At 38.6% G+C, this 15,130-nt stretch overlaps 2 protein-coding genes across 8 annotated transcripts in view; both read right to left on the bottom strand.

Annotated features, from left to right (window-relative positions):
• The window catches only part of arhgef6 (Rac/Cdc42 guanine nucleotide exchange factor (GEF) 6), a 36,341-nt gene extending 27,376 nt beyond the window's left edge, over positions 1–8,965 (bottom strand). For 4 of the 6 annotated variants that reach the window (XM_084429672.1, XM_084429673.1, XM_084429670.1 and 1 more), the window contains exons 1-3: positions 8,600–8,965; positions 7,027–7,110; positions 1,796–1,880 (exon numbers count right to left, since the gene is read on the bottom strand). In XM_084429672.1, coding sequence (XP_084285798.1) covers positions 1,796–1,880; positions 7,027–7,110; positions 8,600–8,764 — 334 coding nt within the window. In that variant the 5' untranslated portion in view covers positions 8,765–8,965. Of the gene's footprint in view, positions 1–1,795; positions 1,881–7,026; positions 7,111–7,222; positions 7,378–8,599 lie in introns of those variants that run through there. The other 2 variants (XM_084429675.1, XM_084429674.1) reach the window with 2 other exon arrangements.
• Positions 8,966–9,246: 281 nt separating this feature from the next.
• On the bottom strand, positions 9,247–14,772 carry rbmx (RNA binding motif protein X-linked). Of its 2 annotated transcripts, none has more exons than XM_084430436.1 (10): positions 14,664–14,772; positions 13,631–13,756; positions 13,131–13,237; positions 12,769–12,934; positions 12,495–12,611; positions 12,300–12,414; positions 11,765–11,899; positions 11,599–11,690; positions 9,386–11,048; positions 9,247–9,305 (listed from the first exon to the last, which is right to left on the bottom strand). In XM_084430436.1, the coding sequence occupies exons 2-9, from the start codon at positions 13,737–13,739 to the stop codon at positions 10,738–10,740; spliced, it is 1,152 nt and encodes a 383-aa protein (XP_084286562.1). In that variant the 5' UTR covers positions 13,740–13,756; positions 14,664–14,772; the 3' UTR covers positions 9,247–9,305; positions 9,386–10,737. The 2 variants fall into 2 exon arrangements, with proteins under 2 accessions (XP_084286562.1, XP_084286563.1); XM_084430437.1 differs by lacking the exon at positions 14,664–14,772 and adding an exon at positions 14,018–14,314.
• Positions 14,773–15,130: the final 358 nt, after the last annotated feature.

The following is a 15,130-nucleotide window of genomic DNA, read 5'->3' as shown; positions in this document are numbered from 1 at the left end:
TAATGCCGTGTCGTAGTGATGACGCTGAAGCCGGGATCGTTCGCCAGCTGTGAAACGGTACGTAAATGCGCAAGTTTATGATCGAATCAGAGCAAAAAATGCACAAGTGTGGTTTCTCAAGAGAGAAATCGCAGCTCATAAGCAAACTGAAGACGCTGCCGAGACATTACATGTCATGTCTGTCACGTGTCTTTACGGGATTTTTACGGGTTGTGTGTGAAAAATTTCTCTGATCCCGGAAAATCACTGGCAGTGTGAATGAACCAAAATCAAAGGAACCCGGGTCAAATCCCGGGTCACTTTATCCGTGTATTTTCCGGAATCTCTGTGTGAAAGGGGCTTATGTGATGTGATATATATATATATATATATATATATATATATATATATACACATCACATATATATATATATATATATATACAGTGCAATGCATAAGTGAATACACCCATGCTAAAGTTGACTAAAAAGAGGAATAAAAAATCATATTTTGGAAATTGAACTTAATGCCTTAATTTAAAAAATTGTAGGTATGGTGAAGGCTATGTGATGATGTGGGGCTATTTTAATTCCAAAGGCCAAGGGAACTTTATCAGGATGCATAATATCCTAAAAAATAAAAAATACTTAAAAATAAAACTCTGCCTGCCTCTATGGGAATTTAACATAGGGGTGTACTCACTTATGCACCATGTATTTTAAGGAAGAACATTTATTTATTTACGATACATTATTCATTCACAAAGAAAATTGGTGTCCTTAAAGGTTGGATTTTTCCTAATTTTTTTAATTAAGGGATTAAGTTCAATTTCCAAAATATGATTTTTTATTCCTCTTTTTAGTCAACTTTAGCATGGGTGTATTCACTTATGCATTGCACTGTATATATATATATATATATATATATATATATATATATCTCTATATATCACAACTTCAAGGAGGACACACTCTCCTATAACGGCAACAACCACAGGGAACAGTGGGAAACATGACAAGGAAGCAAAAACTGAGAATAACTACATGTCTCATGAATTCCGCATGCTTATGCAGATACTGTCAGCCGCCCGGACAAGCCCTACAAAAAGCAACTGTCTGTTGCCTCCAGTAGTTGAGAGCAGCTGCAGCTGAAAGACACAAATGCGGGCACGACCCCAGACAAATCACGACTTGACGTTCACAGAGAAAATACAAGAGGTCAATCATCCTCATCCTGAGAAAAATGTGATTTGTATCTCATGTTTACTGCACTCTTCAACTGAATTAAATGGCCTACTGTGCATTTCACCAAAATAAACTTGCATGGACATGCGATGGGATATCTATCACATACGCAGGCTTATAAAAATGAACTTGAACTGATAATGGAATTAAAATGTTTACTGAACCACTTTAGAATCAAAGCATTATATCTACGATAAGTAGGGTTTAAGGAAGACAGTTGTTGCAACAGGTCCTATGGGAACATGCAACAGGAAAGATGTGGCTCATTTCCACCAGAAACATAACACTGAGTGATTATGGAGTGCCTGCGATCCCGCTTTTAAACAGAGACATTCTTCGTAGATTATAAGTGACCAGCAGGAGCTAATTTTCTAAAAATGTCTTTAACACAAGGCTTGCACACAGTGCCGTCTTTTAGTCTGTCTGCTCGGCCTAGCAAAACCCTCAGAAGTGTTAATACGACTATCACTTTGGGTGGAAGAAGAAACTCACCAATGAGAAGACAAAGACAGTACTCAAAAAGAGACACCAAATATTAATGAAGAACGCATGTCCATAACATTATGAATTACCTTGAGTGGCGATGTTTATTGCTGAGAGTGTTGACAGAACCTTGTTGAAGTTTTCCCCAGTATATAAGCTCTCTGGATCAAAGCCCTAAGGGAAAGACACACGTCAAAGACAGGAAAAACTGTCCAATGAGCCAGAAGTAGAAGCAGCAGAAGTAGGTCAGATACCTCAAGATATAGTATATGCCAGTTACATTTTTTTATAAACAACCAAACGCAATCGAAATATAACAACATGAACATTTAGTTGAACTCTCGGAAAATTGTAAATCCTGTATACCATTGGGGACATTCACAATTAAAAATACGTTTGATTTTATAATAATATAGAAAAATAAATAATGAAAGAAAATCTTAAAAATAAATCTTAAATAGCCTATATATGGAATTTTTTACACATTGCATCATATCATTAGTCATTTGATCGATGCATCAAACTATATCCATGTATCACTACACCAATCTCAATGGTTATGGAAAACATCTTTAGTGTGACCCACATTTTTAGATGTTTGGTCTACAGGCCCTGTCGGTCGCTGGGTACAGACAGCTATCCCCTTTCTTGTTAAGGGTACGGTTTCACATGTTAAATAAAACATAATAGCATTTACACAGCAATGCAAGAAGTGCGTGTCCTTGTATTTGCCGAGCGATGTTTCGATATGAAGGCTGCAACAAGATGAATATAGTTAAGCAACTTCAGCAGTCAGTTCAGTTTATAGATTGCACTTTACAGTACCTTTTGCTTTAGAACATTTGTTAATTGTAGTTTGCATTTCTCTCTCATCAGTAGTTTAAAATGGCTCGTATCAAGCTTAATCTTGTGCTACGATACTTCTCGTTTTCAGCTCCTTTAGAAACAGAAGTGAAAGTTATGCGCCTGGCTTGTTTGTCCAGTCACATGACTTGCATCAACTATATGCACATTGGGCCTTTAAAAGAGCATGAAACTGGAGCTTTCTTCAAAACAGATATGACGATATAAGCAAAAATGTATATCACAATATTCTTCACATTTTCACCAATAACGATATATATCACATGATTGTAATGCTGTCAAATCGATTAATCTATTCTAAAATAAAAGTTTGTTGATTTAATATATATTTTTATATTATATGTGTGTGTGTATATATATATATATATATATATATATATATATATATATATATAACATTGAGCAAACTTTTATTTTTAGAATTTGGCAGCATTCATTTTTATGAAAACGTGATTAATAAGCAACGAAAAATAAATGGTCCGTGTGATCATTCATTTCCAGAGTAGGTCAGATACCTCAAGATATAGTATATGCCAGTTACATTTTTTATAAACTAACGAACGCAATCGAAATATAACAACATGAACATTTTAGTTGAACTCTCAGAAAATTGTAAATCCTGTATACCATTGGGGACATTCATAATTAAAAATATGTTTGATTTTTAATTGTAGACCTATGAAAAATCTGAGAAATCAAACCACATGTAAAAGTGACATCAGGACTTAGAGGAGGGTTAGTTCCTGAGTGAAAATTTAAATGAATCATTAAAAGTTGTTCAAATGATTCATCATCTGATAATTGAATCGGACTACGCCGGCGTTGAGTTTTTGTTTTTGTGTGCAGTTCTCGAGGAAAGGACAAGTCAGTATAAGAAAAACATGCGCATTCTTTTTATCTCATCAAATTCAGACTGCAAAATTACAACACTAGCATAACTGTGACAGAAAGTACTCACATTAAATCAGATTAAAATATTTCTACCGGTCTTTTCTTTTCTTGCATTTCAAACAGTATTAAAGGAGAACTTGGTAACTTTTTTAACTTAATAAAACTGTCTAGAAATCATTTGGATGGTTAAACAACCTGTTCTGGTGATATTGGTGACTTTCCCCGCTCCCCCCAGCGTTCCCAGGCGGAAAACCAACCTTGCAACTTGGGCACTTCCGTCCCGGCAAGATAGAAATTGGAAGTCTCGTGAGAAGCGAGAACTAGAACGAGAACGAGCGCAAAACACGAATTGCTTTACGGCAATTCGACATAAACACACACGCATGTATGATGTATTACCAGATTACCCACCTCGGTAGACATAGCTCCACACGATACAGTTGGCTTGCTCCGATCAAAACAAACGCACACGAGCAGCGGTAGAGAGGGGGAGGAGGCCGCCGCAAGTGAGTTTTTTACGACTGTGTTGTGAAATATACGCCCCCCCCCTCAGCTGTAGGGGGAGCTCGTGGGGAAAACATGCGACAACAAAAGGGAAAATCAGCGAAGAAGTGACTAGAGTTCGCTAGAGTTCTCCGAGTTCTCCTTTAATGCCCCATTCCCAGCTACTCTCACCCTGCCTTCCTTGTCCAACTTCACATCACCACAAATTATCAAAGGGAGAAGCAATCATTTGTGCTGCTGAGAGAGACTTAGTTTAGCCAAAGATCACAGCATCATTATAGTATAGAGTTGAGTTGAGTTCATTGTCTTTATAGAATTTGATAGATATTGTTCATTCATCGGTTAATAGTGTTCAGTCCCAAAATCTGCAGAGAGCATTGTCCGTGCATAGCCCACATTTTCTGTACGTAAATTTCGTGCAAAAAAGTGTTTGTTTACATTTAAATACGTGTATCTTATTTGCTCGCGCTAAATTGTAATAGAGCTGGTAAGTCCCGCCCCCTTCGCTAACCCCGCTGGACCTCTAGGTTGAAAAATCGTCAATGCAAGTGAATGGGAGAAAATAATTATTTTCTGGTCCCGTTTGAATTGTGCCATGAATGTGAACATATGTTGTCTGTGAATTTTTTATATAATCTTTCGTGTGAAGAATGCTACAATTTAGCGGGTAGAAGTTTGATACGGTTAGACTTTGTGTGAGAGCACTTTGAGGACTACAACTCTTCGCTGCTTTCGACGCGTTTCAAACGTCACCACCACTCGCACACGGACACGGAAACTCGTAACATGAAAGATTATATAAAAAATTCACAGACAACATATGTTCACATTCATGGCACAATTCAAACGGGACCAGAAAATAATTATTTTCTCCCATTCACTTGCATTGACGATTTTTCAACCTAGAGGTCCAGCGGGGTTTTACGGAAGGGGCGGGACTTACCAGCTCTATAGGGCAAATCACACATCTGTATCGACTACTGAAAAACAAAACATCAGTTTATCACTAATCTTTGGGTAGTTCAGAGACATTACATAAAACGTTACAAAATGCGATATATAAACCGCATTACTGATACATCGACTTGTAGACAACCCTGTATGATTCGTTCTTCCTCTTCTTCTGAATCGGTTTCTGGTTATAGGCCTATTTGGTCATATGGCTGAAAACAAATATTTCCACTTGCCATTGTGTAGCATTTACTACATTTGACCGAGTGGATCAGGTGGTCTGAGCTGATTTGATAGAGTGAAGGAGGAGACTAATTTGCATATTCATGAAGAAAAGGGGTTTCCTTTCAATCACCCCTGGTGGCTGGCTACGGTATAGGTCATAGTATTTGGTTTTAGTTAGTTATTTGATGCTTTGAAAAAACAGGGTGTAACATCATGATTGACAGCTGTGCTTGCGAGTGTGGGCGGGACCTGGATGCCGTGGCTCTACCACAGGATCACTACTGCGCAGACTCGGGCTCCGAACGATGTAATCGGCAATGACTGTTACTGGCATATTTTTCTACAGTTAAATGAAGAGGAGATGCGCTATCAATCTTTTTTACAGTCTAAGGTAGAGTTATATTCAAGCTATTTTAAAGGGTTAGTTCACCCAAAAATGAAAATTCTGTCAGTAATTACTCAATAATTAAAGACATCGTTAATATAGTCCAAGTGACTCCAGTGGCTCAATCTTAAGTTTATAAAGCGACGAGAATACTTTTGTGCGCAAAAACAAACAAAAATAACGACTTTATTCCACTTTTCATTTCCTTCTCTCTGGGCCTCGAGTCTTTTCACGTAGTGTTTAAGCGCAGCGCGTCTGTGCACGTCACCACGTATCACACACATGACCAGCGTCGCCCAATAGTGAGCCTACGTGGTGACGTGCAACACAGACGCGCTACGCTTAAACACTATGTGAAAAGACTCGAGGCCCAGAGAGAAGTATAAATATCTTGAGGAAATGTTTTTGCGCACAAAAAGTATTCTCGTCGCTTTATAAACTTAAGATTGAGCCACTGGAGTCACTTGGACTATATTAACGATGTCTTTAATACATTTTCTGGGCCAGCAAGTTATAGAGTCTTAGAAGCCTATGGAGGAGTGAGACAGCACTCAGATTTAATCAAAAATATCTTAATTTGTGTTCCGAAGATGAACGAAGGTCTTACGGGGTTGGAACAACATGAGGGTGAGTAATTACTGACAGAATTTTCATTTTTGGGTGAACTAACCCTTTAAGGCATGAAGAAATTATTTTCACAGAGAAAATTTTTTTTAAATATGCCATTTTGATTATCAAAGATTAAGGGATAAAATTATTGACTGCAGGGGTACTTTAACAAAGTCATAACTAAACATTGCACATGTGGTGAACATGACTAATCTGTGCCAAGTTACTTGTTTATAGGTAAAGTTTATCAGTCCATAACCACATTATGGTCACAGTTTTAGTACAGGAGCACTATCAATGCAGAGGGTGTGGCATCAAAGTCTGGCTATGTGTTTGTGTCAATAATAGACATTGCAGATTGACAATGTTTACTGTGATGGCTATAATTCCTGACCATCTTCCTGAGACGCCTGTAATGTTGCTGCAGCTCAAGACCATAATAACCATAATAAATGAAATGCACATGCAAAAGAGCTAGTATCATGAGCAATCTTGTTTACTGGCATATTTTATGATCACATGTGCAAAGCCAAAACAAAACCCTGCTATTTATTTGTATGTCCTCAGGGAGAGCTAAACTTAATTAGATGGGCAGAAGAGAGAAGTACTCTAGATACCAATATAAATTATTAAATATATTATTTAATATAAACTATTAAGACTCTATTAAGTAAATCATTCCTTCATAAAAGCAATGCTTATAGGCAAAGCTTTAATCTGAAATGTATTTTCATGCACACACACTCCAGAACTGATTTTGTTTATTTGTGATCTAAAAGAGTAGGCTAGATCCTCAGAGCCTAGGGGTCGCATATTTTATAAACTCAGCTGTGTTTCTCAAAGGCATTCGGGTGACACAAAACACAATAAAGTAGAGAAAAATGATCCTACCTCAACCTTTAGAGACGTGCATCCTTTTAGAAACTCCCGAATGTTTGCAATGCAGGCCGCTTCGCATCTGGGTTCAGTTGAATACTGTAACCAATGAAAGAATGAGGATGTAAATAATCTCAACTTTGCTTCGACCACACTGCAAAGCAAAGAGAGAACAACAAGATTTCGTTTTGGAAGTGAATGTCAGCCTAACCTATGAGCCACATTGTACCCAGCTACTACTGCCATGTATCGCATGCTAAATTTATTTGGCGTTCAGTATACTGTTACTATTTCTTTGCGTGAGCTTCGCCATAGTACACACACACACACACACATCTGCTAGAGCTCATTGGGCCCTGTCGCACCAGGAAAATATATTTTGGAGGAAGTGACGATGTTTGCTCAGCAAGATTCTACTTGGACCGCTTACTAGTGATGGTAAATCCGACTCATTTCCTCGAATCGATTCTTTCAAACAGTTCGTTTCAAAGAACCGGCTCCAAATCCAATTCTTTTGCGCATTTACCATCATATGGGCTACATGAAATATACAAATAAGGCCATCACATTTTGTATTAATTCAGCAATAATTCAGCTAGTCATTTAACTCAAATAATTTGGATGAACACTACACTAATTAATTTACGTGAAAGCTTAGCTGAAAAGTTTATTTTTTTTAACGAATCGTTCAGTCACGTTTCGCGAACAGGCTAAACCAAATCATTAAAAAGATCCGACTCCAAAGAACAATTCGTTTACGAATATTTGGGAAATTCAAACTGAAAATATTTTTTTGAAAGCGTCGTGTAAAATCAGTAAAGCGGTATGGCACATAGACATGCTAAAAAGAAAGGAAGGGATGTAGACACGAACCAACAAAACTTATAATGGGCCCTTTATTAAAAAAAGAGAAACTTTTATCTGTCAAGTTGTATTGATCAGCACATTCGTTATAATGTCCCTGTATCGAAACACGAATTCCTAGTTTAAACCAAAACGATTTTTAACGAACTTTATTCAGCAGAAATCAAAATATATACCGTAAGCTATTTAATTAATAACGATCCTGAGAGTAATGAGTAAAAAGGGGGAGTTGAATTTGGTAACGTTACTTGTTAGCAGCAGAGGAATACAGAAAGACATTAAATAATCTGAGATCTCACTGACACAGTTAAACGGCTTTTACAAAGAAGAAAATTGCTTTACAAATGTCCTTGGCATTTTATACAAAAGTGAAGATTGACAAGGACTTCGTTTTTGAGAATGCGATAATGCGGAACAATTTCTCATGTAACAGGAAGTCGGATTGTATCTCGCTTAAATTATGCGCCCTGAATAAACCTACAGTTAAATACACATTCATCGCCTACTTTTAAAAAAACAAAAACAACGTATTGTATCTTTGCAAAATATAGTGCATCTCAAAGTGTCACTTGTAACAGTAAGCGTCTTGGCATTAGGCATCAGGCATCGTGCACCGACAGTTCCGCATGGCTGTATTTGCTGCGGTTGCATTAAATTATATACAATCAACTAATGTTTACGACTGTTTGATTAAAGAAACATACATGTGCATATTATAAATTACCTTTAAGATGGCTCCAGGCAGCAGTCGCTCCATAAGCTTACACAAGACGACCCCATCTCTGAGAGATGTTTTCAGAAATTCCTCAGGATCAGCGATATTCTTTTTGGGTGAATTAAGCACGCCTAATGTTATTAGCCACGTAACAGTCTGCTCCTCGGGGTTCATAGTTTAGGCTCAATGGGCCTTTCAGATTTTGCTGCACCCTTGGTGCGCCGGCTCTCACTATTTGTGTTGAGATGCAACCCACATCCGTCGCGCTTCTGCTTTTTCTGTATGTTACAACGACCATTCAGCCTCGCCACTTAGTTCTCCAGTGGACGTCCGCTATATAACTAACATAAAGGCTCTTTGACATTTCAGTGACACAAAGGGAACTGTTATTGGTTTAAAATGCCGCAAGAATTTTCCATTTGGCTCAACTTTATTTTATTTATGTTTTGATTAAATTGGCCTGTATGTAGTATGGGTGAACACTGACATTATACCAATACACCACTATTATAGTCGGAATTTATTAAGAAAGACAAGTAATACATTAATTTCAACTCAAAGATTGTTTATTGGGAAATTCAACTCGAATGATTGCTTATTGGGGGGGGGGGGGGGGGGGGTTAATGCAATTCATCTGTAGTACTCCACGACTCATCTAAACGTCAGTCTCAACGATCAGCAGCCTCCAAAGAACACTTCTGGATAGATTCTGGATCTAGGTGGAGAAAAATAAAATAAATTAATTGTACGAAGATGCAAAATATCAATTTGTAGGGTTTAAGGTCTTTAACATACCTGCATCTTCAGAAAGGCTTATGGATCATCCACAATGACAAGAGGTCCTGATCAGCAATGATGTATTCATCATGTATGCATTACCATCAAACTCCCTTTCCTCCATTCACCCTGCAACAAGAGAGTTACCATCAGCAAACTGTTGTAGCTCAGCATAAGGGACAAATATTCTTAAAAATAATGACCCAATCTGAAAGGTTTTCCAGGCTTGTTGATAGGGTGCTGTCTTTCTCCACGTGGTTTCCTTTGTTAGAATCTGCATGCTTGCAAGCGGTTCTGGCTTTTTGTTAACACTAAGTGAATTTACAATTTCAAAAGCGTTCCACTGGGAAGTTTCAAGAGGTTTTGCAGCTATGTGGTTTATATTTGACTGTAGGGATAGATCCATTGAGAAGATTCATCTTAATATCCTTAAAAAAAAGAAAAAAGGCCATTTCTCATTTGAAAGGGGCAAAAAAAAAAAAAAAAAAAAAATCCAGACATTCTCCTTTAGTGCAACAGAATTGACTGATTTTTCTGAGACTAAGACCTCCTAAACTCAGCGATCCAGTGGTTGGGGGAGGGATCAGACTCCTTTGAAGGCAGAGACGAGGTTTTGTTAATGTTGGAAACAGCGTTTCAGATTGCATTTGAAAAAGCCAGGGCAATCAAGACGATGTTTGACTAAAATTACACTAACCTTCAGGCTGCAAAATAACACCAGAGACTTGACTTATACCAGAACAAAAGGGTTTGCTTTGCTTACCAGCTGTTGACAGGTTTTATCTGTGGTGCTGAATTGTTTCTTGCATTTTGGTTGTCTTTGGATTGGTCGATGCAAGACGTCAATGTTTAGGCTTTGTGATGAAGGATCCATTTGCACTGAGGAAAACTACACCCATAGAGTTTGGAAAAAGGTGACATTTGTCCATTCCTCAACAATGTGAACAATCATGCCTACATGAATATTCTGCATTGCATCTATATTAAGTGGCATTTGGGGGTGCTCACCATGGAAAACTGAAGAGGTCAATAGATATTTACACTTTATAGTTTCTCATTCCCTTGAATAGTGTTGCTCAAGATCTTTGATTAAAAACACTTTATTGGTAAATGAAAGCCATATGCTAGGGCATTGCAGGTTTAACAAATCACTAGTATACAAAAAGAACACACTTAGATTTGCAACGGTACCATTAAATGGGATGTGGGCAAGGGAAAATAAACTTTGCATTTAAAAAGGACAAAAAAAACCTCCACAAGTTTGTGTACAGCTTTAAACTGAAGCTTGAAGTCCAGAGTTTAAAAGGGCGCTCCTTTGAATCTTAAAGTCTTTTGAAAGTCTCAACGAGAAACCATTTCTCCCCCTTTTCTCAGTATCGGCTCCGGGCCATTCCTCTATCTGCCCGGCCGCCGCCGCGGCCACCACCCCGAGGTGCCCCACGGCTCGAGCTGCTGTATTCACGAGGATAGCCTCTTTCAAGAGGGGGCGGTCCCCGCTCCTGCCTACCCGGTCGGTCACCACGATTAGTGGAGTACGGGTCACTCCGACTGCTGGGATAACTGTCACGACTGCCATATCCATCCCGGGAACTGCTGCCATAGTCGTCGTAACGACTGCTTCCGCCACTCCCACTGTAGGATGGAGGGGGACCCCTTGAGGGTGGGGCGCTGCGTGAGTTACCTGCAGGGTCAATGGGTCATGTAATTGGCAAAATTTTACTTAAACATTTTTTGCATGATACTGCGTTGTCAAGTGCCCATTTCCCTAAATCTGCATCACGTCTAGCTCAAATGTTAGAAACTTTCCAAATGGGGCTAGAACAAATTTGGATCTCAGATTCTGGGTGGGACTACTTAAGCCTAGATAACTGAACTACCCAACTGAAGTGTAGACAATTGACCACTCAGAGGCCTTTGACACGTCATTGTTGAGTAAATGCACTTTCCTTGGTTTGGATTGAATTCCAGATAGATTGTAGTTTGAGTACTGCATCTCTCTTGGTTGTTCGGACAGAGCTACTGGAACGACTCAAACTTTTGGGGGGCAAAAAACAGCTTGCAAAGGAATCCTTGTTGGTGCGATTTTGGTTGGAACTCTCACGATGAAAAGATGCCGCGTTTGATGTTTCCACTTTTTGGCAATCACACGAGGCAGCCCTTTCCAGGCCCAAAACAGGCGGTTTGAGTGGAGCCCCTTAACCCTTTTCACCACACTAAAGGTTTAATCTTACCGTAACCGTCGTAAGGGTCTCTATAGGAGCCTGTACTGGGCCGTTCCATGTAACCCCGGGGCTCTCGTCCTCCACCATAGCCGTCGCGATCACTAAGAAACAATAAAACATTAGGCTGGATTCTCAAACTGCCATCAGACACATCTGACAATAGATGTTAACATACCTGTAACCTCTGGATCCTGAGCCATAGTCATCTCTAGAACTGGAATGGCTTGAATACTCCCGGTATGGGTAATCACGTGGTGCTGGAGCGTAGTCTCGACTGTCCCTTGAACTCATGTAGTCACGGCTGGAATAACTGCAAAATATGAACAGCTTGAGTGTCACTGTATATGGCAACACAGACCATCACAAATGTTATTTTAGTATTAGTAAATATTTTTAATTAGATTTTATTTTTATGTACTTTAATTTTATAAATATTTTAATTTAGTGGCCAATTTTCTTCATAAAGTTTCCTCAAATAATCATTTTAAATAATGAAAATGATTTTTAACTGTCACTTAACACAGACCAGCCACAAATCCACATCTAGTCTGACTTAACAGTTTGCCAAGGGGCAATCAGTCTTATTTTTCAGATCCAAATTAGACCAACATACTTTGTAACTGACTTGATAAATTGCCAGTCCAAAAAAAAAAAAGGGGGCGAGAGTCTAACTTGTAGAAACCCTGAATTAATGCTTTTACATATCTCACCTGTCTTTACTACTGTAGTGGTCATCACGAGGTGGAGGACCATCATCCCGCCGTGACATTAGAGAATCTCTGCGAGGAGGGGGGCCATATGGGTCCCTGTCTCTGGACACTGGAGCTGTTAAATACATTGAGAAATAAATGACTGTATGGTTCAAACGATAAAAAGGAGCACAAAACTGTGTTCGGAAAACTCACGTCTGCCCATTGGCCCAGAGGGTGCAGATCTCTTGGGTGGGGGTCCTCCGTTCCGCACTGGGGGGCCTCTCTTCAGTGGTGGTGGCCCTCTTGAAGACATGCCTTTAAAAAAGGGTTCTACAATCCCTACGTTATCACGGTAATATTTTTGGCAGCAAGTATGTTTTAAGTGTAGGCTCAGAACTTCTTAGAAGACAATCAGTTCAAATAGATCATCAAAAGAGTGTCATCACTGCAAAAAAAGAAAAGAAAAAGGTAATGTTCTGAATGGTACCTCTGCTTGGTGGTCCCCGCATTCCACTTGGTGCTCCTCTGGACCCTCGCGGACCTCTGGCAGGGCCACGACTCCGTGGATGAACTGGTGGTGGACCACGGCGTCCTGAAGACTCAAACTGAGGTTTTGTGGCCTGTTCCACTTTAATAGGTTTTCCGTCAAGGGGCTTGGAAACACAAGTAACAGAAGTTTAGGAAACTATTGCTTTTAAATATACAAGCTCACTGAAAAGCAAATATGCACATCTATTATGTAAGCTCAGAACTTCTTAGAGGACAATTGTGGACTACATCAGTTCAAAATGATCACTACCACAAACCATCATCACAGCTTACAAATGTGAAGTTCACACCATTACTCACCTTTCCATTCATTTCCCTTGCAGCATCTTTAGCGTCACCAGGATTTTCAAAAGTTACAAACGCGAAACCTCTAGATTTGTTTGTTTCTCGATCCTTCATCAACAGAACTACAAAGGACAAGGGGTAAGAAAAATATGGTCATATTTGCCACTAAATACTTAAAGGCATAGTTAACCCAAAAATGAAAATTGTCATCAATTGCACACTCATGTCATTCCAAACCCATGAAAATCCCATTCTCCCAGTTCAAAGTGTTTATTAAGAGATTGTAAGAAGCCCATATGAATCCAGTGGTTTAATCCACATATCATGTCTGAAAGTTATGGCTTTGGAATGACATGAGGATGAGTATGAGACAACTTAAATTTTTGTGTGAACTAGCCCTTTAACATTTTTAGCTCATGGCTGCAACCCAAATTACTACAAATTTCAATAAATAAACTTGCATAGCAAAATTAAGTTTCTATTAAGTAATTTAGATCATACAAAACTACTATTACCTTCATCTATCCGGCCAAATTTGCTGAAATATGCTTCAAGGACCTTCTCACTAGTTTCTGTGTTCAGGCCACCAATGAACAGCTTTCCTGGTCGGTCTGCCTCTGCCATATTTCCCACTGTTGCCACTAAAAAGGAGACACATTTCTGCATTACAAGAGAACAGTTCAGAACATCTCGTCTGAAAAATAAATTAAAAAAGCTTAAAACCGGCATAAACTGGTCTCCCAGATTAGTTAGTAACTAATCAGTAAGTTAACTAATAAAACCAGCAAACAGACCAACCTCACCAAGTGGGAGAGCACATTTTTTTTAAACGGCTTAACAATAATACATGCATAGTAGCAGAAAACAACGAAAAAAAAAAAAAAAAAAAGTTAGTAACGTACATGTTGCTGTAACGTCACCGCTTAATGGAGTTGGAACAGCTATTTGACGATAGAATAGCGTTTGATTTAATCATTCTCTGGCGTAGATGGTTAACAGCAACCATTAGCTGATAGGCCCTGCCTTGCTAACAGTAGTTGCTTCGGATCACGTGCAAAACACTACGAACCGTTATTATAAAGTTTTAGAAGATACTAAACGTTTCGGTCGAACATTTTGCATGGCATTTACATACACATTTTTAAAGCATGCTTCACAAAATGGCGGACGCTAAAAATTACAAGGCTACTGGCAGCTCCAGCAGCCTGAGACCTCTTCAGGCCATATGGCTAACTTGCAACACATGTTTGATGAAGAATATCATATAGTCACGATAAAAACTCACTAATAATATAATTATAGATTAAAATATATGAGAGAATAACGCTACTTTTCCAAGTTCAAAATGGCGATTCAAAATGTGCGTTTAAAAAAAACATCTTGGCGTCAGCCATCTACATGAGGCCATTTTCAGTTACCATCACATCTGCTAAATATAGACCTATCATCAGGCTAAGCGCATTTAACTGAACGCGCACGATAAAATTACCATCTATCAATAACCCATAAATATAAGCATGACTATATTTGAACGATTCATTTACTCACCTCAGGATCAATAGGCAGAAACAAAAGCGTCTACTGGTTTATATGTGTCTAATGTGTGGTTTCGACCCGCCCACAGTGCAGCCACTTACTCTACGGTAAGAGGGAGGAACTTAACGGGTTAAAAGTCTCTCGCGCCCTCTATTGTCATGTTTGCAAACTGTTCTTATTTTAGTCATAGCGAAACCATAGAGCGAAAGCCAGTCGTAAATATTAAAGTTGCTCTCACTGATGAATTTTACACAAAGAAATAAATAGCGTATATATAAATATATATTTAAAATGGTGTAAGAGTGATATCTGAAGCTAAACAAAAACTGTTGTGTACATGAAGCGGGTCGCCTCACGGGGCAGACATGACATCATATTACCAGCCGAACACTAAAAGCTAAATTAATAAATTCATGAATAAATGAATAAAGTAGATATAAATATTTATTTATTTATTTATAATATATAAATATATATTA

This window comes from Rutilus rutilus, assembly GCF_951802725.1.
Source record: "Rutilus rutilus genome assembly, chromosome: 14".
NCBI classification, from domain to species: Eukaryota; Metazoa; Chordata; class Actinopteri; order Cypriniformes; family Leuciscidae; genus Rutilus; species Rutilus rutilus.
Note: the sequence above shows the minus strand (reverse complement) of the source record. Positions and strands in the feature narration are given on the sequence as shown.

Coding starts and splice junctions, on each gene's coding strand:
- rbmx (XM_084430436.1), bottom strand. CDS start 13,739: ATGGCAGAGGCAGACCGACCAGGAAAGCTGTTCATTGGTGGCCTGAAC. Junction 12,935..13,130: donor CAAGGGAAATGAATGGAAAG/GTGAGTAATGGT, acceptor TGTGTTTCCAAG/CCCCTTGACGGAAAACCTAT. Junction 11,900..12,299: donor CACTACAGTAGTAAAGACAG/GTGAGATATGTA, acceptor CATATTTTGCAG/TTATTCCAGCCGTGACTACA.